The following is a 23,523-nucleotide window of genomic DNA, read 5'->3' as shown; positions in this document are numbered from 1 at the left end:
ACTCAAAATCTTTTGTGGTAGAAAAAAATATTCACCTAAGATTTATATTGATTGACGTAAAGCATTGCAAATAGTAGTAGAGGTGTAAATTGGGTCGTGTTGCCCGTGACCTAGCTCGACACGATTGTGTGTGCCATGTTGGGCCTGGGGTTTTAGGTTCACAGGTTGGGCCAACACGACACAACCGAGCGGGCCATGCCAACACGGCCTAACTCGTGGCCCGACACGGCCCGACCCATATATATTATTTGTATATGCTTATATGTTTTATATATTTATATATAATATATAGTATATAATATATTAATAAAATAAACAATTATTTTCAATTTTATTATACTAATTTATTTTGTTATTGTATATATAAACAATTGTGTATATCAAAATTCATATAAAATTAAAATTTTAAGTTTTTTAAATAAATAGCATTGGCCCAGTCCATGACCCGGCTTATCCTAAGGACCAATTTGACCCATGACACGATATGATATGGCATGGGTTTACACAGGTTTGGGCCGTGGATCATGACAGGCCGACCCTCTAAATTATCCTAGGAGAGGGCAACACGACTCAGGACAAGCCAACATAACACAACCCGCACTTTGCACAGGCCACCCGCGGAATAGAAGTGATAAAACATAACCTAAGATAAACGGGCTGAAAATGAGAAACTGGCTTGTAACTCATTTAACACTGGGCCCATCTAAAACAATCGAATGTTGGAAAGTGGAAACTTGGTGCACCTTTGGTAGTAAGTATGCGGGGGGACTTTTGTCTTGTTACTCTTATAGGTCCTAAAATCCCTTTTATCATGTTTGAAACAGTTATTTGGTTGGTTAAATGAATTTTATCGTTGTTTATCAAAATAAAAATAAAAGAAAATGTTTTGCCGTTTCCAGAAGTTTTTCATTACGGTAAGTGGGGCTGTTGCACGTGAAAGTTGTGACAATAATAATTAAGGGAAAATATATGATATAGAAAAGATATGGTATGGAAAGAGTTTTGATTAATCAAGAGCTGGCCGGTGGGCCAAATTTTAGATCAAAGTTATTTATTTAAAAAAATTGATAAAAAACTTAAAAATTTAGTTTTATATGAATTTTATATATACAATTGCTTATATATAACAATTAAATAAAAAAAATTATTTTATTAATATATTATATATCAGTATATAATTATAATGTATATAATATTATATAAATATATATTATTTATATAAATAATTCTTTATATATATTATTATATACGATATGATTGATCGTACCATGCCGGGCCGGTCCAAGTTACACCTCTATTTTTTATTTTCTAAGGAGAGCAAATCAACCTGATGAAGAGGGCGACCCACAATCCCCACGAGGTCGGGATGTCCTGTGGGGCATTGTGGGGCGCAGATGTAAACTACAAAAAAAAGTGGAGATAGAGAGAAAGTGAAAGAAATCAAGAATAGCGTGTTGTCGATATGGCCGTTGGTTGTTGTGCTCCACGCCTCCACTAAATAAAAAAATTATTCTTTATCTCTCTCTCTGTCCTTCAACTCCGCCCGTTCTTCCTCCCCGCCATTTCTTCAACCGAAAACCAACAGTTATCTCTAACCCAAGAATGCAGGGTGTTTGATCTAGATTTGCCTGGCATCTCAGCTGCAACAACTTTCGAATTGCTGCCATCATCAATCTTCATCGTCAACATGCATTAGATCTCTAACAAGCCTATCGCCTTTTGAAGCATTTCTTCGAGCATATTTTATATATTGCTGAACGTGCAAGAATTTCTTGTCGTTCACAAATCTCCTATGCCATCTGGTGTAGATTATATTCGCAAGCAATGCTGTTCTAAACCGAAAACCAACAGTTGTCTAACCCAAGATTTGCAGAACGTTTGATCCAGATTTGCTAGCATCTCAGCTGCAAAAACTTTCGAATTGCCGCCATCATCAACCTTCATTGTTAATATGCATTAGATCTTCAACAGGTCTATCGCCTTTTGGAGAAAAACTTTCGAGTTTTTTATATATTGCTGAACGTGCAAGAATTTATTGTCATTGACAAATCTCCAATGCCACTTTTATGTAGAGGATACTCGCAAAAAAAATAAAAAATTCCACGGTTAAATTGCCACTAAAATTGTTCTAAATCGATCTTATCTTATTGCATTCCAGCATTCAGCTTCGTGCGTTTGTTATTAATAACAACTTTCCCGTATCTCGTCCTGCATTACACGGAGTTCTCGGTGATTGACATGAGCAGAGAGAGGTGGTGGGTTCGATATATCCTCCTTTTCGTCATTTTTGTTTTGTTTTCTGCGCGAAGCATACGGTGCCAAGATGATGAAGCTGAAGATCCCAAAATGGACGATCCTACCATGACTCCATACTTCACGGAGCTCATCTACAGCAGGTTCTCGAATCTTACCAATATCTTCGGTGCAGAGATAAAAAAACGTTTGAACTTTTGTGTAAAGGATGTGTGAGTTATCCACCTCTAAATTTGCTCTTCTCTTCTATATAGAAACTTTGGTTCCTTTCAGAGGTTGGAGTTCTATTCGTGCTTAAATTTGCAATTTGATCCAGGGACACGGACTGGGATGGGGCATTCAATTTTACGTCTAACATGACTTTTCTGGGTGCCTGCTTTAAACAAACAAAAGGTAAGCTGAGTTTCCATTTTGTTTTCAAATTTGTCCATCTGCATGTTATTCTATGCTGAGTACAAATAGTAATGCATTGGAATTCCTGTTTTCCACGTACAATGCAAAACAATAATGCCCTCCTTGATAATAGCCCCTACCATCAAAATTAAAATGTTCTTAATAATATATTTCTAGAAGTTTCTAGTTTGAAATTGGAGCCACAACCCTGCTCTTTCTATTGCCTGTCAGCTAAGACAAGGGCTGGAAGATGCGCCGGAACAGAATAAAGGTTCAGATAAAGGACAGTGAATTTGAATGTTTTTTGACAAAAACATAGCAATTATACTTTATCATTTCCTTGCTGGTAGGTTTCTTCGGTATATCTATTACTGCATTTTGTGATGATAGGTTCAATTTTATTAACAGGAGATCTTACAAAACGATTGTGTACCGCAGCAGAAATAAAGTTTTATTTCAGCACTTTCTTTGAACGTGGGTCAAAAAGTACCAATTACTTGAAACCTAACAAGAACTGTAATTTGGATTCATGGGTTTCTGGATGTGAACCAGGATGGGCTTGTAGTGTTGGCAAGGATCAGACCGTTGATATGAAAAATTCAAAGGATCTGCCTACTAGAATTCTGGACTGTAAGCCTTGCTGTGCGGGTTTCTTTTGCCCTCATGGTCTTACATGCATGATACGTAAGTATTTCTTAGCCCTTAGTGTTCTTTTTCTTTTCTTTATGATAGAATGATTTTCATTTTGGCAGTTGCATGGAATGCTTGTTCCAACACCCCTCTGGGCAGGATATTTCTATTTTCTATTTTGCTATCATGGTAGTTAGTTGCTATTCTCTAATTCAATATCATAAATTCCAAGTAGAGGCTACAATTTGCTGTCTTTCTGTTGTCGTTCAGATTTTAACTACACTACAGCAGAAGGAATTGAAACTGAAGCAATTGACAATTAGAATTTGGATACAGAACAAAAAGTACTGTTTGTGCTTGGCCTCGTGAATCTAGCATCAACCAGGAATAAGCAAGTGGCACCAATGACTTTGTTTGTAATAAACAAACTAAATTTCAATTCTCAAATTCAAACACAAACACACACTACTCCACTTACATTAGACTGCTGTTTTATAAAACAAGATTTGACTAAAACCAACTATTAATCTTAATTTAAATATAACTTAAACAACCAGTTACAGTAACTAGGATTTCTGTTACAATTGAACTTGGGCAAAAGGAACTAGCTCCTAATAAAAATCTAAAAGCAATCTTATTTATCTTTGGACTTTAATGAAAAGAAACGAGGTTATCAACTTGACTCCATGTCAAGACTTCTACAACTTCTAAAACTCTTAACTAAGACTCCTAACAAAACAAAACAACTCGAAGATCTGGTCAATGTGAAAAGCTCCAAAGCTTTGTATGGTTCAAATCGCCCTGAATTTAGGGATTTTGTGGTATAGGTTTCAATTCCATGCGAAACCTTTGTGATTGGTTATGATTTTTCCAAAAGGAAATTCACAAATAATTTAGATTCGAGTTTGAGGCTGTTTCAATGCCTTTAATGGAGTGTTTCTCCTTCAAACCAATTTTATTTGGCTCGTTTAATATTTCTATGAAGACGGGAAGTGGTCCTGTAATTTTCTGAACCCTAGAAAATTTTGGGGGTTTTTTCTTCTTCCTATATTTCGCCATCCAAACTATTCTTGGGGTCGTTGTTTCTTCTTAACCGTGTGTTGGCTCTTCCTTTGGCCTTGTTTTGTACTGGTGGTGCATCAGAACTCTTTGTCACTCTTAAAATTATTCCTAGTTAAGGAATGGAAAATTCTAAGGATGTTCACTTGGTTCACGGAATGCTTCCAAGAAATGTGGATACCTTTAGTGGCATGATAATCATTGTGAAACTTGATGGAACCAACTTCCTCGAATGATCCAGTTTGCTAAGCTCGCAATTGGAGGAAGAGGTAAGCTGGGTTTTATCACCAAAAAGTAAATCAATCCTAAATTAGAAGACCCAAAGTTTGCTAAATGGGAGCAAGACAACTTGATGGCAACATCGTGGCTAGTTTGCTCCATGCAGCCATATATAGCCTGTAATTATATGTTTTTATCCACTGCTAAGGATATTTGGGATAGGGTCACAACTACCTATTCTCAGGCCAAAAACACTGCTCGGATTTATCAGCTCCGTAGGGAAGCCTATAGTTTGCGTCAGGGGGAGAGGATTGTAGCTATGTATTTCTCCTCCTTACAGTCCTTGTGGGAAGATATTTAATTTGGAGACCTTAGAGTGGAAAGATCCAAAAGATGAGGAGCAGTATAGGAAATATGATGAGAAGAACATGGTTTTTGATTTCTTGGTAGGGTTAAACTCTAAGTTTGACTTTACTCAACAACATTATCCTGAGTGTAGACATTGTTTCTCTTGTTGCTGCCTATTCCCTAGTGCAAGGTGATGAGAGTAGGAGATCAGCCATGATGACATCTCCCATGGTTGAACATTTTGCTTTCATGTTCTCTAAGCCCAAGCAAAGCAATAATAAGTCTATAATCATTGAGAGGTCTGATGATGTAATTTGTGAATATTTCAAGAAGCCTAGACATACTAAGGACACATGTTAGAAGCTTCATCCTCACTTGAAGCCTGAAAAGCTTAAGACAAGAAAGAAGGGCAATGCACACTTGGTTGTAGTTGGTAATGATGTTCAGCCACCTGTTCCTATGACTTCTGATCTAATGGATAAACTAAGAGGCCTCTTGTTGCACTTGGAGAAGAATGGGCCATCCTCTAGTTTTAGTAATCCTTTTGATGCATATGCTAAGTCCGGTATTGCACATTCTTGCCTCTCCATTAATAACCCATGAATTGTTAACTCTGGGGCCAGTGCCCACATGACTGGTATATTTTTTTTTCTTCCTACACATTGACCATTGGGAAAGGTAAAGTTATAGTTGATAATGGATCCCAGGCTCCTATCTCTGGTCTATGTGAAGTTAAGCTTGTCCACAACCTTTCCTTAAAATCTGTCCTTCATGTTCCCTAGTTGCATAAAAATCTATTATTTGTTAGTTCTCTTACTAAGTCTCATAACTGCCCTATAACTTTCTTTCCTACCCATTGTAATTTTTAGGACCTGAGCACAGGGAGGATGATTGGAAGTGGACTTGAAGTTAAGGGAGTCTACCTTTTTGATAAAGCTTTGGAATAAATAATGTTGTGTCAGACTGTGTCCACTACAAGTCAAAATTTGAGTCCTTTGCAACTATGGCATTGTCATCTTGGTCATGTATCTTTTGGTTCTGTTAAACTTTTGTTTCCAAAGTTGGTTGAGCCAGTATTAAACTTGAGTCCTGATTGTGAAGTTTATCATTTGTCAAAACAATGTAGAACCACATACTTTGCAAGTAATTGAAGAAGTAATATTTCCTTTCATTTGATCCACATTGATGTCTGGGCCTAGGGTTGTTCATAACAAGACCCAAACCGACCAACCCGGTCCGATCCAACTTGAGTTGACTGGTTTTTCTTTAGCACCAGTCGATTTCGGTCGAAACCAAACCGACCCGAATTGACTTATATATATATATATATATATATATTTCAGTTTTAATATATATTTCATATATATATTTGTAAAAATATACATATTATATATAAAATTTCAGCTTTAATCCATCAAATCATTTTTAGTTTCCAGTCATCCAGCCATCGCTTCTTAGACTTGAATCCTTTACCGTTCACACCAAGAGAATCATTCACAAAACCGATCCAAACTGACCCAAACCGACTCAAACTGACCATGTCGGTTTTACTTAGTACAGGGTCAGTTTCGGTTTCATTTCTAGGTAAATTGACCAGGTCGGGTCGGTTGGAAAACGCCAATAAACCGACCCAGCCCAACCCGTGAACAGCCCTATCTGGGCCCATATACTATTCCATGTATAGGAGGTTAAAAGTACTTCATTCTTTTCATTGATGACTATTCTCGATACACCTGGCTCTACTTGATGTAAAGTCCGGACGAGGTTCCTAAAATTGTCTAGAATTTCATGAATATGGTGGAAACACAATTTGAGAAGAGAATTAAAATATTAAGATTTGATAATGCAAATTTGAAAACCAAATGCAAGTATTTCTTGAAGAAAAGGGAATCATCCACCAAAGTTCATGCACTTGTAATCCACAACAGAATAGGGTTGCTGAGAGAAAGAATAGACATGTTGTTGAAGTTGCTAGAGGATTATTGTTTTAGACTCATGTTCCCACTTATTTTTAGGGAGATATTGTTGAGTCGACCGTTTACCTCAATAACGGACTTCCATCAAGGAGCCTCAAACTTCAATCTCCTGATCAACTCCTTTTTCTTGATGAACTACCTTTTAGTCTCCCTTTTAGGGTCTTTAGTTGCCTCTACTTTGTTTGTGATATGAGTCCCTCTAGACACAAATTGGATCCTAAGTCTATCAGATGTATTTTCCTTGGTTATTCTCTTGTCTAGAAAGGGTATCACTGCTTTGATCCTCAATCTTGAAGGAGATATGTTTCTAAGGATGTTACATTCATTGGGTTCTCCACCTTTTTCTAGTCATCTCGTCCTTTCTCCTTAGGGGGAGAATGTCAGTGAAGATCGGACTCCCTTTTGTCTTCCTGTTCCGGACTCGTCTTCTACTACCATTCCTTCACCTCTTCCTTCCCCTCATGTGTATCATCCTCATTCTTGGCAACAATTTTTCATTAGGTGGAAAAAGAAGTTGCCTCCTAATGCTGAACGTCCATCACAATCTGAACACCTAACTCAAGTAACCTTGATCCTAATCCTCTTGAACCTACTGATGCTCCTATTACTGATCTTGACCTTGATCTTTCGATTGCCATCTGCAAGGGAAAGAGAAAGTGCACCAACTATCCTGTCACCAATTATGTTTCCTGTTTGCTGAAACAGTGATGTCAAATGAGAGAAGAAGAGGAAGAAGAAGAGGAAGAAGAAGAGGAACAGAAATGAAATGGGTGGCAGTAATCTCTTTGGCCAGCCCTAATCTATTATATACAAAGGCATTACATAATGTTACATGAATGGACAAGACTGCCCCTGATTAGTGATGGGACACCTAGTCGAAATAAACATTAAGTAAGATTAGGCCCAGTAACAAGGCCCACTAACTAATGACTTAAGACCCAACAAAAGGTAAACATACATACTAAGACAGCCGAACCAACACTCCCCCTCAAGCTAAGCATGGATGTCAATCATGTTTAGCTTGCCAAGTAAGTCCATGAATTTCACTGTAGCTAGCCCTTTAGTCATAACATCTGCAATTTGTATCTCGGAGGGAGTATAAGGAATGCAGAGTTCTCCTGAGACAATTCTTTCTCTAACAAAGTGACGGTCTATCTCAATATGTTTTGTTCTATCATGTTGCACTGGGTTATTTGCAATGTTGATGGCTGCCTTATTGTCACAGTACAACCTGAGAGGGCACTCAATCTTTATTCCAAGTTCACCAAGCAGGATCTTCAGCCATAAGAGTTCAGCAACACCATGAGCCATAGCTCGGTACTCAGCCTCTGCACTAGATCTTGCAACCACATTCTGTTTTTTACTCCTCCATGTAACTAAATTTCCTCCAACAAAGGTACAATACCCAGAGGTAGACTTCCTGTCCCCAACAGAGCCAGCCCAATCTGCATCAGTATATCCTTCAATTTCAATTTTACTATTTTTCCTGAACAGAATCCCTTTCCTCGGGCAAGACTTCAAATATCTGAGGATCATTTCCACAACTTTCATGTGAGGGATCTTAGGAGTGTGCATGAATTGACTGACAACATGTACAACATAAGCAATGCCAAGACGAGTAAGGGACAGGTAAATCAATTTCCCCACTAGCTTTTGGTATCTTTCCTTATCAGGGTAGTCATCTCCTACTGACACCTGTAGACCATGATTCTGTTCTATTGGGGTATTGGCTGGCCTACACCCCATCATGCCTGTCTCTTGGAGAAGGTCAAGGATGTATTTCCACTGACATATATAGATGCCCTCTTTGGATCTTGCAACTTCAATCCCAATAAAGTATCTCAGTTGGCCCAGATCTTTGATCTCGAATTCAGCAACCAAAAACTCCTTTAGTCTTTTAATCTCTTCCTGATCATTCCCTGTAATTGCCATATCATCCACATAGACAATAAGTGCTGTAAGTTTGCCATTTCTCTTCCTTATGAATAAGGTATGATCTGCTCCACTTTGAGTGTAACCCCCTTTCTTCATGACTTCACATAGCTTCTCAAACCAAGCTCGAGGGGACTGCTTAAGGCCGTAAAGGGCCTTTCTCAGTCTACATACCTTATTGCCAAAGACATAACCTGGTGGAGGATCCATGAACACCTCTTCATGTAGGTCGCCATTCAAGAAAGCATTCTTCACGTCCAACTGATGTAGCTCCCATGAGAAATTTGCAACTAAAGATAATATAACTCAGATTATGTTGAGTTTTGCCACCGGAGCAAAAGTTTCTTTGTAGTCAATCCATTCTTTTTGAGTAAACCCTTTTGCTACCAGTCTAGCCTTGTACCTTTCAATGGACCCATCCTCCCTGTGCTTCACAGTGAACACCCACTTGCATCCAATAGTGCCTTTCCCTTCTGGTAGATCCACTAATTCCCAAGTCCTTGCTTTCATTAAGGCTTTCATTTCTTCATCCATAGCCTCTTTCTATTTTGGGTCAGATACTGCCTCAGTATACCTGGTAGGAACATGCACAGAAGATAGAGCAGACACAAAAGAACAATAACGAGGAGACAACTGTGAGTAAGACATAAAATCAGCAATGGGGTATTTGATAGTACAAGAACGAGTAGACTTACGAAGGGCAATAGGAAGATCTAAGTCAGAGGAACTGATAGGATTACCTTGAGTTTCTGAGACAGGTTGATCCGAGTCCAATTGGTCGCTGTCATGAGTTAGATGACCTTTCTTCCTTCTGTTGTAGGTGATTCTGATATCTCTTTGCAGCTTGCCGGAGTCTTTAGTAATATTTGCAACATCACTAGTAGTAGCTGGTACAATGGGAGCCTCACTAGATTCACCCGGGATACCACAACTAGGTGGATCAGGAGGAGAAGATGGAAGACCTGGGGTCGAGAGAGGTACCAAGAATGGGGAAACAGAAGAATCCTCTTCCATCCCACTAGTCTCCCCCTGAAGAGGATTTTGGGAAGAGTGAAAATAGGATTGAGTCTCAAAGAATACCACATCCTTTGTGACATATTTTTTCTTGTTGACTGGATCATAACACTTGTATCCCTTTTGAGTAGGGGAGTACCCCAAAAAGATTCCCTTTGTAGCCCTAGGATCCAATTTGGTCTTCTTCGGATCCTTGACATGTATAAAGCATACACAACCAAAGACTCTCGGTGGAAGAGAAAAGTCAGGAAGATGGGGGCAAAGAACAGAGAAAGGAGTTTTCATCCCCAATACCTTGGATGGCATTCGATTTATCAGATATGATGCAGTAAGGATTGCTTGAGACCAATAGCTTTTAGGAACTTTGTGCTGAAATAGTAAGGCTCGAGCAGTCTCCAATAGGTGTCTGTTCTTGCGCTCAGCAACCCCATTCTGTTGGGGGGTACTAGCACAAGATGACTGATGAATCATTCCAACATCCTCCATAAACAAATTCAAGGACCTTTCAAAATATTCTACAACATTATCTGACCTGAATTGTTTGACCTTCGTACCAAATTGTGTTTCAATCATTTTGCAAAATGTCATGGTTACCCGCGACACTTCCTCTCAAGCTTTTAATATGTATATCCATGTGCATCGAGAATAGTGATCAATAAAATTGATAAAATATCGAAAGCCATCAACAGAAATAATGGGAGAAGGACTCCAAACATCAGAGTGGCCTAAATCAAAAGAAGCTCGAATTTCATTACTTGAAGTTGAATAAATAGTTCTACATTGCTTTGATAGTTGACAGACTTCACAAACTAACTCTTGACTTGAAACACTTTTGAATAGTTCTGGAAACAACACTTCCAATGATGAAAAAGGTAAATGACCTAGCCTAGCATGCCATAGATGTAACCTAGCTATTGACTCTACATTGGACTAACTACACGTAGCAGATGTTTGCAAGGCCGAACTGATGTCTGCATTAAGGTAGTAGAGACCTCCACACTCATGACCGCTCCCAATTGTTCTCTTAGTCAAACTGTCCTGAAAGACACAGTGAGTAGGAAAAAAGGTTATGCTACAATTCAAAATTTTGGTAAGCTTGGAAACAGATAAGAGATTTGAAGAAAGATTGGGAACATGCAAGACAGGTTTTAGTGAGAGGTCCTTGCTTAGGTCAACCACTCCCTTCCCAGAGATGGTAGAGAGAGAACCATCAACAACCCTCATTTTATCTTGGCCAGACATTAAATGATAGGAAGAAAATAGAGAAGTCATGTGTGTCATGTGGTCAGTTGCACTAGAATCAATAATCCAAGAGGCAAGATCAATAGAACTAGTGGCACTAAAGGCATAGACAATACCTGATCTGGAAAGGGAGGAGGATGGAAGAGAATTGGTCCATAGACGGGCTAGGGCCCGGCTAAGTACCTCTACCTCATCGGCAGTAAAACCCAAGGACTCGGTTCAAGGGGAATTAGAAATCTGTCCCATGGAAGAGGAAGTAACTGTAGATGTGTGTTTTGAACCATCATCGCTTTGACCCATAGCCAAATTCACACTTGTAGATTGACCCTTCTGATGCTTCTTATCTTTCCTCAATGCAGCTGGCTTCAGATGCGGATGGAGAACCCAACATGTCTCTTTCACATGCCTTTCCCCTCCACAATGGGTGCACTTCAGATGTCTCTTGTCAGAGTACCTGTTTCCCATTTGATTTGTAGAGATTAGGGCCGAATGCTCCACATGCTGTTCAACTAGTTTTGTTTGAGTATCAACCTGCATCTCTTTTCTTCTCACCTTTTCATTCCTCACAAGGTAGTAGACATGATGTAAGTCTGACATTTCATCCCTTCCTAGAATTTGGGATCTTATGCTCTCATATATAGGATCTAGGCCAGCAAGAAACTTAAATGCTCTACCCTCTTCAATTTGTTTGTCATGCTTCTCTTTGTCTCCAGCACTCTCCCAGTCAATGATAAGGTGGTGATCTAACTCTTCCCATAGTCCTTCTAGTGTAGCAAAATATATTGCAACACTCATATCTCCTTGCCTCAAGGCAGCAATATCTTGATTCAATCTGTAAACTCTGACATTATTCTTTTTCTGCCCATAGGTTTTAGAAACCTTTTCCCATATCTTGGCAGCCGTGGAAAAATGTTGAACAGTCCTGGCTACTCTTGGAGTCATTGAGGCAAGTAGCCAGGACATAACTGTAGCATTCTCTTTGCGCCAAGTTCCATATTCAGCACTTCCCACTTCTGGTTCCTTCTTCTGCCCGTCTAGGTAACCAGTGAGTTCACGGGGTGTGATGAAAAGCATGGCTGAGACAGACCATTCCCTGAAGTTGTACTCATCCAACAACACACTTGTGATCTGTAGGCTATGCAGATTTGGATTCTCCAAATTAGGAGACCTCCCATAAGCCCTAACATCTCTAGAGGACATTTCCCCGGATATCGAAGACATCTTCACTTACTTGTAAGTGTCAAGACTGTAACTTCAATGTAAGGAGAACTGTTTCACACTTACGGAACTTGCTGCACTGTACACTCAGTCCCGAGAACCAGACACAGAGCTGAAACACTGCACACTGTTCCCAAATTACTGCTGTCACCGAGTACTACACTCAACTTGCTGTGTTGGCTTCTACTGTGTGCTAAACACTGCTGCCGCAGGTTATAACTTCACCCACGAACAGTTCTAGGACTGCTGAAATCAGTCCTTCCGCCTAGATCTGTTCTACACAGATCTATCTTAGCCGAATGGCTACAGTCTGCTATACTGTGTCTATTAGGGCATCAGCCTCTGGGTCTAACTCCCCTTGGGCCCTACAACCAAGGGAAACCCTAGATGTAGGTGTAACTGTGTTCTAAGACCAACCCTAGGGTTTCTTTGCAGCAACCAACAAGAAGAACGGGAGAGTTACCTGCGAGTAGAAGAAGATGCGGCTGCTGTAACCAGTCGTAAGATCAGTGCTCTGATACCATGTTTGCTGAAATAGTGTTGTCGAATGAGAGAAGAAGAGGAAGAAGAAGAGGAACAGAAATGAAATGGGCGACAGTAATCTCTTCGGCCAGCCCTAATCTATTATATATAAAGGCATTACATAATGTTACATGAATGGACAAGACTGCCCCTGATTAGTGATGGGACACCTAGTCGAAATAAACATTAAGTAAGATTAGGCCCAGTAACAAGGCCCACTAACTAATGACTTAAGACCCAACAAAAGGTAAACATACAAACTAAGACAGCCGAACCAACATTTCCTATGAAAATCTCTCACCCTCTTATTGTGCCTATATCTTAGCTATCTCTTTTGTTTCTATTCCTCATAGTGGTACAAGGGCAGTGCAATCACCTCATTGAAAAGAAGCTATGAACCTGGAGATGGATGCCCTCATAAAGAACCGGACTTGGGGACTTATTTTTCTTCCCAAGGATAAATCTACATTTGGATGTAAGTGGGTGTGTATTGTCAAACACAAGGCCGATGGCTCTATTGAAAGATACAAGGAACATTTGGTAGCCAAAAGGTATACTTAGACTTATGGCATTGATTATCAGGAAACGTTTGCTCCAGTGACTAAAATGAGTTTTATCCGTGTGATTTTGTTTCTTGTGGCACACTTCTCTTGGCCTTTATATAAGATGGATGTGAAAATTTCCTTTCTTAATGGAGACCTACAGGAGAAAGTTTATATGGACCTGCCACCAAGAATGAGCCTTCCTAATAGTGAGGGAAAGGCTTGTTGCTCAAAGAAGTCCCTGTGTGGATTCAAACAATCTCTTGGAGCTTGATTTGATAGATTCAAAAGAGTAATCTTGATAGTTGGGTTTTCGATCTCAGGCTGATCATACTTTGTTCATAAGAAGGCATGAATATCGGGTGACTATGCTGATAATTTGTGTATATGATATTGTTTTGACTGGAGATGACATCTTTGGAATCTCTTAGTTGAAATGTTTTATTGCCTCTGAGTTTGAAATCAAGGACCTTGGTGATCTTAAATGCCATTTGGGAATTGAAGTAACAAGATCAAAGAAGGGTATTTTCAGTTTTCAAAGAAAATATGTTCTTGACTTGCTCCAGGATGTTGGAAAATTGGGGTGGAAACCAGTTGGAACCCCAATTGACTTTAGCCACAAGTTGAATGCCATAGATGGAGATGTTCTTCTAGATAGAGAAGCCTATCAAATATTGGTTAGTCATCTTCTTTATATATGTTTGACAAGATCGGATATATCTTATACAATCAGTGCAGTTAGTTAGTATATGCGAGCCCAGAACCTTTCACATGCAAACTGTCAATAGGATTCTCACTTACCTGAAGGGATAACTTGGCAAAGGAATGTTATACTCTAATCATGGGCATTTGAAGATTGAGGCCTAAACATATGCATATTGGGTAGGGTCAATGGATGACAGAAGATCTACTTTTGGCTATTGTGCCTTAGTTGGGGGCAATGTGATATCTTGGAGGAGCAAGAAGTAATCTGTTGTTGCTCGATCTAGTGCAAAGGCAAAATATAGGGCAATGGATATTGGGGTTTCAGAGTTGCTATGGTTGAAGATCTTGTTAATGGAAATGGTAATTTCAACAGAAAATCCTATAAGACTTTATTGTGACAATCATACCGCTATAAACATTGATCCTATTTAGCATGATCGTACAAAACATATTGAAGTGAATAGTCATTTCATCCAAGAGAAAATTGATAGTAGATAAATTTGCCTATCATTTGTATGATGTGAGGATCAATTTGCTGATTACTTACTTTATTAGAGGAGTTTACAAGTTGGAGTTCGATAGTGACCTAAGCAAACTGGGCATGATAGATATCTATGCTCAACTTGAGGAGTGTTGAGAATATGCAATATGATGGGTGATTCTTCACATGCTTTTGCCTAATGGGAGATACTGGAGTATTGTGTTATAGAAGCAAAGAAGAGCGGGGAAGGGAGAGTTTCTAAGGAGGTGGAGAAAGAAGGGTCTTTTTCCGCAGAAGGAAAGTGGGGATTAGAGTGCACAATTAAAGCAAAGAAACTGCTTTTAGAAGAAGGAAGAAGCGGAAATCTTTTAGTCTTGAAACTAAGAGAAGAAAGAGCAACTATTTTATTAATAGAAGAAGCTACACAATGGTTGAAAGGGTTCATCGGTGGTGCACTATTTTTAGCGAAGAGAAATGGTTGATTGAGTTCATTGGAACTTCAAAGGAGACATTATCAGGTGGTATTGAAATCTAATCAGAAGGGTTGGTTCGTGGCTGTGACTTAGAATCTTGGTAACAATTGAAAGCAATTGGTCTGTATTCCAGAAGTAAAACAGGGTTCGGGTTGGAGGTTGTTTGCTAAGAAACTTCAAGATTTTCTTTCAATGAAAGCTAATAAGTTAACCAAAGGAGAAGATTTAAAGAACATTCGAAAAAGAAGCTGTAGAAAATGAAGTAGTTATAGGTAGCGTCAACAAAATTTAAAAGTTGGTCATGAAAGGAAACAAAGAAGGGTGGGAGAGAAGATTGGTTTTGGAAGTAGGAAGAGAGGTTACAGATTGGGAGATAATCTTGACTGTTCTGAAAAAGGAACTTCAAGTAGATGCAGGGGTGATGATCTTCCCTTTTGACAAGAGAAGAGCATTACTGGATGTTGAAGAAAGAACAGTGGAGTTTGACAGCTTCGAAACTGAACTGGGTGTGATTCAGGTGCAGAGATGGACAACCTCCTGTTATAGCAAGACGCTTCATAATGGAGCCTTTGCTATTAGGCTTTTTGGACTTCCTTTCAATCTATGGAAGAAAGACTATTCTGGAGAAAATAGTGGTGGCGATTGGATAGGTCTTCGTATCTTGCAACATTCCGAATCTCAGATATGTAATGGTTGAAGTTGTTGGAGTGAAGAGGTCCCTTGAGATCTTCTCACAGGGTGTTTGGACGAGGATATGGATCGCGATGGAACATGAAGCATTGCTTTGGGGGAAGGTTGTGACTCGTGAGATTGAAGACGATGTTGATGTGGTAGGGTGGAAGCCACGTGGCAGCAAACGTCTAGATGGAATTCTGTCGACAGACGTGTTCGGCTTCGAAAAGGAGCAGATGGTGGGAAAGAGGAATAAAATTAGTTCATCGGAACGGATAGAGCATTTAAATGTTTTTGAAAAAGGGAGAAATAAGCTCGAGAGACGAAGGGATGTGGTCTCTTTAAATTCGGGCACCCAGATTCAATTAGATAGAATATGTGATAAAATAGGTAAAGAGAGCGGGTCGGGTCTCAAGGGAGAGTGCTCCGAATTTGGTGGAAAGTAGAGGCCTTTTAGCAACTTGTCAGATAATCTTGGCGAGTCTTCTTCTTCTAACTTTCTGAGTTTAATGGGTACAAATCTGATAACACTGATAGTTCGAAATTGATGCAAGGAACAGCAGAATGTGCAGAAGGAATAAGTGATCGAGCAGAAAATGCAACGATTGATGAGGGATTGATAGAGAAGGAGATCATAGAAGAGCAAATCAATGATGCCAAAGGTTTTCTCCGGAGAAAAGTAAAGTTATTCACTGCGGAGAAGATTATATCACATACAGAGAAACTCGATAAGGAAGAAAAGAGAGGCGAGGAAGAGAAGGAAGGAAGGAATGCATGGGGGTTCCAAAGGAAAAAATCAGCAACAGAAAAAAGGAGAAGAAAAAAAAATTCTACAAAAAGGGTCTGCTGGAAAGGAATATGCTTTGGAAGAATTTAAAAGTAAAGAATTGGAAGAGCAAAGAGAGGCTACGGAAGAAAAGAAAAATGGAGGGATGGTAAGGGGTGAGAGTGAAGGAGCAGGAGTTGTAATCAGGGAGGAGGAGAGCAGTCAAGGAGTTGAGATGATCGGATTTGTAGGAGTAGAGGAAATAAGAGAAGAGGAAGAGGCGGGGAGGGAACGAGTAAGGGAAGGGGTTGATGGTTTAGTGGAGGAGAAGAAAGGGGGGAATAGAGCAGGGAATGAGGGAAGGGGAAGCAAAGGGGAAGGAAACAATAGTGGGGGTGGGGCCAAATTGTATAAAAGGAAAAAATATAGAACTTGTCCCTTGGAAGTTAGCGGAATTCTGGGTTATTTTTCTTAGGAGGGGAGGAGTTCACGAAGGAAGCCTTCAGATCGATGGAGGAAAGGAATGGGGAGATAAAAAATAAAGAAGACACAGTGGTTGATTGCATTTCAAGTAATTTAATAAATCAAGGGGTGGAAATGTCTGATGGAGGCGATGAAAATAACATCAAGGAGAAGGAAGAGGATGTGGAGAGGGAGGGTATTGTGGTTAGGGATCAGAATTTTAAGGGGAAGATGGAAGAAGCTGCTTGAAATTTTAGTACAATTAGGCGAAGCCAACAACAGATACTAGTTTCAAAGGTTTTTGCAAGGAGAAAGGGGGGATGCTTGGCCTTGGACCTAACAAGAAAGTAAGGAAACTCAGAAGTGCAGTCAGAAGACAATAGGAAGATGGCAATCAAAAAATTAACTAATAGTTTTTCTGATTCGGCATTTAGTGGGGTTTGTTATGGGTATCGGGTGGGGGTGGTTTTGTTTCTGCTTTGGGTATTCTTTGCGTGCTGGTTTGTTCTTGTTCATTGTTATGTGTAGTTTATTTCTGCATTGTATGGGGTACGATTTTGTGGGTCTGGTTTTGATGGGATGGTTTTAGAAGAAAAACAACCTTTTGAGAAGAAATGACCATTTAAAAAGTTGCAAAAATTCAAAAGAAAGTAGTAGAAATCAGAGTTCAAGAGGAGAGAAGAAGAAGAAGAAGGTGGCGGCAACTTGGGTTCAGAGAGAGATATCTTCTAACATAATCCCTTCTCTTACTCCCTTAATTCTATTTCATTAAGTTAAACTTTAGTAATTTACAGAGAAGCCCTAGTTGGGCAAAAAATTAAAAAGACATAACATAAGAAAGAATAAAGCCCAGATTAAGGCCCATTACAACAAAGAACATAAAAGATAAAAAGGATAAATAGCCTACGGGCCATTCGGCCCATCTTCTCTACACTCCCCCTCAAGATGAGCATAGATGTCAATCATGCCAAACTTGCTAGTATCATGTTGAAGTTTAGCCTTGGGAATGCCCTTGGTGAGGAAATCAACTAGCTGTCCTTCAGAGGCAATGAAAGGTAGACACACTGGGTTGTGAGCAATGTTGATGGCGGCCTGTTTATCACAGTATAACATCATTGGCTTATCATGCTCAATATCTAGTTTCTCCATCAAGGATCTAAGCCACAATAGTTCAGAAACTCCATGAGCCATGTCTCTGTATTCTGCTGCGGCTGAAGATCGAGCAATAACTGATTGTTTCTTGCTTCTCCAAGAGACAATATTACCTGCCACCAAGCTACAGTATCCAGAGGTAGATCTTCGATCATCAGTGTTTCTGACTCAGTTAGCATCCGTGTAGGCTTCAAGTTTCATATGACCATGCTTAGCAAATAGAATTCCCTTTCCAGGGGAGCCCTTCAAATAACACAGAATCTGCTCTGCTGCTGCCATGTGAGTATCCCTGGGAGCATGCATGAACTGACTGATGCAACTGACAGTATATGCAATGTCTGGCCGAGTCATGCATAGATAAAGAACTTTTCCAAGTAGTCTCTGAAAGACTCCCTTATCTTCTAACAATATTCCATCTGAAGTGGAGAGTTTATGGCTCATATCGATAGGAGTAGCAACTGGTCTAGCATCCATCTTCCCTGTTTCAGAGAGCAAATCAATAACATACTTTCTCTGAGAGATAAGGATCCCATACTTGGATCTAGCAACTTCTATGCCAAGAAAGTATCTTAATTCCCCCCAGATCTTTGATCTCAAACTCTGTATGAAGGAAATATTTGAGATCATTAATCCCTGAGACATCATTACCAGTCACAATAATATCATCAACATACACAATCAGGTAAATGGCCAAGGATCTTCTCCTCTTCACAAAGAGGGTATGATCAGGCTGTGTTTATACATAGCCAAAGCTAACAAGGGCATCCCTAAACCTTTCAAACCATGCTCTAGGGGACTGTTTGAGTTCATAAAGAGATTTCTTCAGCCTGGAGACCTTTCCTTTCATATATGTTCCCTGGAGGAAGAGACATATAGACCTCCTCATGTAACTCTCCATTCAGAAATGCATTCTTTATACCCAGTTGATAAAGTGGCCAGTCTGAGTGTGCAGCTAAAGATAGAACTCTCACAAAAGTCATCTTGGCAACAAGGGCAAAGGTCTCCAGATAATCAATCCCATATGTCTGTGTATAGCCTTTTGCAACCAGCCTAGCCTTGTACCTTTCAATGGTGCCATCAACATGATATTTGATAGTAAAAACCAACTTACAATCTACTAGATCCTTCCTTTCAGGCAAATCAACCACTTCCCAAGTGTCATTCTTATGTAGGGCATCAATTTTTGTTCTCATAGCATCCCTCCATTCTGGAATAGTAAGAGCTTCTGACACAGACCTGGGAATTGGGTTAGAAGCAACAGAAGAAAGGTAGGGGAAACAATCTGCTCATTTCTGGGTCTTTACCGTTGGTACAACCTGGGATTAAAAAGAGGGCGAGGGAGGTAAAAGAAGAGGAATAGGAACACTAGAATGAGAGTGAAGTGACTGATCCTCCCTTGACTCATTTGAAGGAGGAAGAGACTCAGCAAAAGACTCAACTGGGACAGGAAGAGGAAGAGCAAACACCTGTGACAAATCCTCCCCCTTTGGACAATGTCTCTCCAGAGAAGAACCATAAAAGGAAGAAAGATCATCAAATGTGACATCCATTGAGACATATCGGGTGCCAGTCTTCGGATCAAAACAACAGTAATCCTTCTGTGTGGGGGAATAACCAAGGAAGATGCACTTGTGGGCATTTGGTTCAAATTAATGTCTCTAGACACTTGGGATATGTACATAACAAGTGCAGCCAAAGACATGAAGAGGAATAGGAAAAAGATCATTGTCCGGATGAAGAAGATTTAAGGGAGACTTAAACCCTAAAATCCTAGATGGCATACGGTTTATAAGGTAGGTAGCAGTGAGAACAACATCACCCCAAAATTTTGTAGGGACATGTGAGGCAAATATAATATTTCTTGCAACTTCAACAATATGTCTATTTTTTCTTTTAGCGACTCCATTTTGTTCTGGGGTCCTAACAAGGAGTTTTGATGAATAACCCCTAAATCAGTGAGATAGCAGGTCAGGTTTTTCTAAAAATATTCTTTTGCATTGTCGGATCTGAAAATTTTAATTCTGGTATCAAACTGGGTTAGGACAAATTCATGGAATTGCCTCACAAGTCTGGGAACTTCATCACGGGACTTCATAAAAAATATCCAAGTGAATCGAGAAAAGTCATCAATGAACAAGATAAAATATTTGTAGCCACCTATAGAAGGTAAGTGGTAAGGCCCCCACACATCAGAGTGCACAATATTAAAAGGAGAAGAAGATGTTTTATTACTCAGAGGATAACTGTTTCTACAATGTTTTGATAGTTCACAAAACTCACAATGAAGACTGGACAAACTAATTCCCTAAACGGTTTTGGGAATAAATGACTTAATGCAAAAAAAGAAAGATGACCCAAACGAAAATGACATAACATGACTCGATTGGTGGAATCTGTAGATGTAGACCCAAAAGTAGCTTTTCCAGGTTGTTCATGGCATTGTCCAAGAGTATCTAGCAGATATATTCCATTCGCCTCACGACCACTCCCAATCACGTTCTGGGACTCCAGATTCTGAAAAGCACAGTAGGAAGGGAAGAAGGTTACACAACAGTTTAATGACTTATTTAGGCTACTTACAGATAACAAGTTTGTATTTAGTCTGGGTACATGAAGAGCAGAAGGAAGAACCAAGGAGTCTGTAGCCTTGATGGTTCTCTTGTCGAAGATAGGGGCAAGAGAGCCATCGGCTAAGGTGATTTTGTCACGTCTAGGAAGTAAATCATATGAAACAAACAAAGTAGAAAGGCTGGTCATATGATCAGAAGCACCAGAATCAATAATCCAGGGATCCTACGATTACCTGAAATGGTTGCATGATTGGCAGAAGCCTGTATACCTGAATGAGAAAATGCAGAAGAGGTTGAATTTCCTGGAGGTTTGGAAGAAGAGGTCACACCCTCTAGGTGATTGATCATCCTCCCAAACTTCTCATATTCTGCCTTCATAGCTGCTAACTGCTCACTAGCCGTCATCTCTTCAATTTGGTATCTGTCACTATCTGGACCAATAGCAACATTGGCACTCCCTACCTTTATATTATCAGACTTCTTTTGAAACCGAAGTGGTAAGAGCTCAGGATGCAATTTTCAGCACTTGTCTTTAGTGTGTTTTGACTTTTTGCAGTACTCACAGATAATCTCCTTCTTCCTTGAGCTACTTGGAGTCCCTGCAACCCCCTTGGGTTTCACTCCCATATTAGCAAAATGATCATTTAGACCAACCCCTTGGACCTGGACAAGTCTTTTGCTTTTTTCATTACTTACCAAGGCATATGCTTGAGACAGTGAGACACTATCCTTGGATAAAATATTTTGCTTTGTAATGTCGTACTCTGGATTTAGCCCTGTCAAGAACTGAAACACCCTGTTTCTCTCAACTAGTTTTCTGTAGGTCTCAGCATCCTTAGTGGTGTTCCAGGCTACAACTTCTATCAAATCTATTTCTTGCCATGAAGACTTTAGTGTTGAGAAGTATACAACTAATGGTTTCTCCCCCTGTCTCAAATTCTTCACATCACTTCTCAACTTGTAAACCCTAGCCACATTTAATTTTTGGGAATATGTTTCAGCAACACTATCCCAAATTCCCTTTGCTGAATTCATCCACAAATAGTGCTAACTAATCTATGGTTGCATTGATTTCACAAGCCATCCAATAACAATATAATTTTCTTGCATCCACTTTTCATATGATGGATCATCTTCCGGAGGAGCCTTTTTGCTCCCGGAGATAAAATCCCATTTTCCTCTACTACAAATATGAATTTTTACTGATTGTGACCAAACCAGATAATTAGTTCCATCCATCTTGACTGTGGTCATAGCCAGTAGAGAGTCTACAGAGGCTCCCGGAATTTGTCCAGATTCAGCAACATGCTTGTTTTCAAAGTCTGAGGAGTTCATCTTCTTAAATACTTCAAAAATGACTTCAAACAACTTCGAATAACAACAAATAAAGACAGAACAAAAACTGTGTTGTGAGCCAACCTCTATGCAGCCGTACCAATAACCCGCGTCACACCCGGAAGCTGGGAGAAACAGAGAAAACTCAGCTGCTCCTTGTAGACTTCACAGAACACCAATCCACTTGATTTGATCTTAAGAAGAATGAGAAGGCCTTCAGTCACTGAGTGCCCAGGTCAAACTCCCTGTGGGGCCTGCAATCAGATTTCTCCAAAAAAATTAGGGTTTTGGGCAACACACTTGAATCTGTCAAGAGGATGACAAAACCAGTCCCCTTCTCTCCAGAAACCACTAACAACTGGGCTGAAATAGGTTTCTTTAACTATTCATACGATTCAATTCTCCATACACACTGTGTATGGGAAAAAAAGTGAAAAAAAGGGGAAAAACGAGCCTGCTCTGATACCAAGAAGAAAAACAGCATTTTGAGAAGAAATGACTGTTTAGAAAGTTGCAAAAGTTCAAAAGAAAGTAGCAGAAATCAGAGTTCAAGAGGAGAGAAGAAGAAGAAGAAGAAGGTGGCGGCAACTTGGGTTTAGAGAGAGAGATCTTCTAACATAATCCTTTCTCTTACTCTCTTAACTTTGTTTCATTAAGTTAAACTTCAGTAATTATAGAGAAGCCCCTAGTTGGGCAGAAAATTAAAAAGACATAACTATAAAAGAATAAAGCCTAGATTAAGGCCCATTACAGCAAAGAACATAAAAGATAAAAAGGATAAATAGCTTATGGGCCATTTGGCCCATCTTCTCTACAGTTTTATATATTTGGGTGTCTTAAGCGTTTGTTGGCTGTTTAGTGGGTGTTTTATCTTTTTCATTCGGGTGATTGCTTATCACCTTTCTTGTATCCTATTTCTATTTGGGTTTCTAGCCGTTAAGGGCAACTTTTTGCCCTTAATATCAATAAAAATAATATTTTTATATAATAACCAAAATGAGATTTCTTTTTTTTTTGAAAAATATCAAATAAGGGCATTCATCTTCCTCCTCTGGCTTCTTTGTTAATGTTTTCCATTGATAACTCTAAGTCGAGTGACGACCTCTCAGCCAGACCAAGACCTTCAATCCATCGGCCATGTGTGCCATCAAGAGCGGAACAAAAACATGCTCAAACTCGAACTGCTTCAGCAGCGAATCAATCACGTACTTCACCTGAACAAAAGCCATCTCTTTCCTCGGGCACACCTTGTGTCCGGCTTGAAACACCGGGAACTTGAGGTGCCGCTCGGACTTAAGACAACGCTCGTTTAATCGGACAATCAACTTCTCTGTCTTTCTTGTCTCTCCAAAAGCGGAAAGTGAAAGCATGATGTGTTGCCGATGCTGACGCTGTGACGCAGGCGCCCAAACTTTGTGAAGTCTTCTTGCCATTCTTGTTCAACTCTGATTGACTGTTTTTAAACCATTTGAATTCTCCTTCGATTTGAACACTTATAGACAGATATATAAATCCTCAAATAACAATCACGATGCTAAGGGTGGAATGACTGACTTTTA

At 39.6% G+C, this 23,523-nt stretch overlaps 1 protein-coding gene across 15 annotated transcripts in view; it reads left to right on the top strand.

Annotated features, from left to right (window-relative positions):
- Nucleotides 1-1,344: 1,344 nt before the first annotated feature.
- The window catches only part of LOC148869016 (ABC transporter G family member 28-like), a 125,975-nt gene continuing 103,796 nt past the window's right edge, over nucleotides 1,345-23,523 (top strand). For 12 of the 15 annotated variants that reach the window (XR_016106652.1, XR_016106653.1, XR_016106648.1 and 9 more), the window contains exons 1-4: nucleotides 1,345-1,971; nucleotides 2,159-2,465; nucleotides 2,570-2,646; nucleotides 3,055-3,330. Coding sequence is in view for 7 of the 15 variants with exons in the window: in XM_088967780.1 (XP_088823906.1) it covers nucleotides 2,239-2,465; nucleotides 2,570-2,646; nucleotides 3,055-3,330 (580 nt within the window). In the remaining 8 variants the exon portion in view is untranslated. Of the gene's footprint in view, nucleotides 2,466-2,569; nucleotides 2,647-3,054; nucleotides 3,331-23,005; nucleotides 23,380-23,523 lie in introns of those variants that run through there. The other 3 variants (XM_088967781.1, XM_088967782.1, XM_088967775.1) reach the window with 2 other exon arrangements.

The sequence above is a fragment of the Nelumbo lutea genome, chromosome 2, assembly GCF_056320005.1.
Source record: "Nelumbo lutea isolate HS-2025 chromosome 2, American lotus-T2T, whole genome shotgun sequence".
Classification (NCBI taxonomy): domain Eukaryota; kingdom Viridiplantae; phylum Streptophyta; class Magnoliopsida; order Proteales; family Nelumbonaceae; genus Nelumbo; species Nelumbo lutea.
This window is presented reverse-complemented; position numbering and strand designations above follow the sequence as displayed.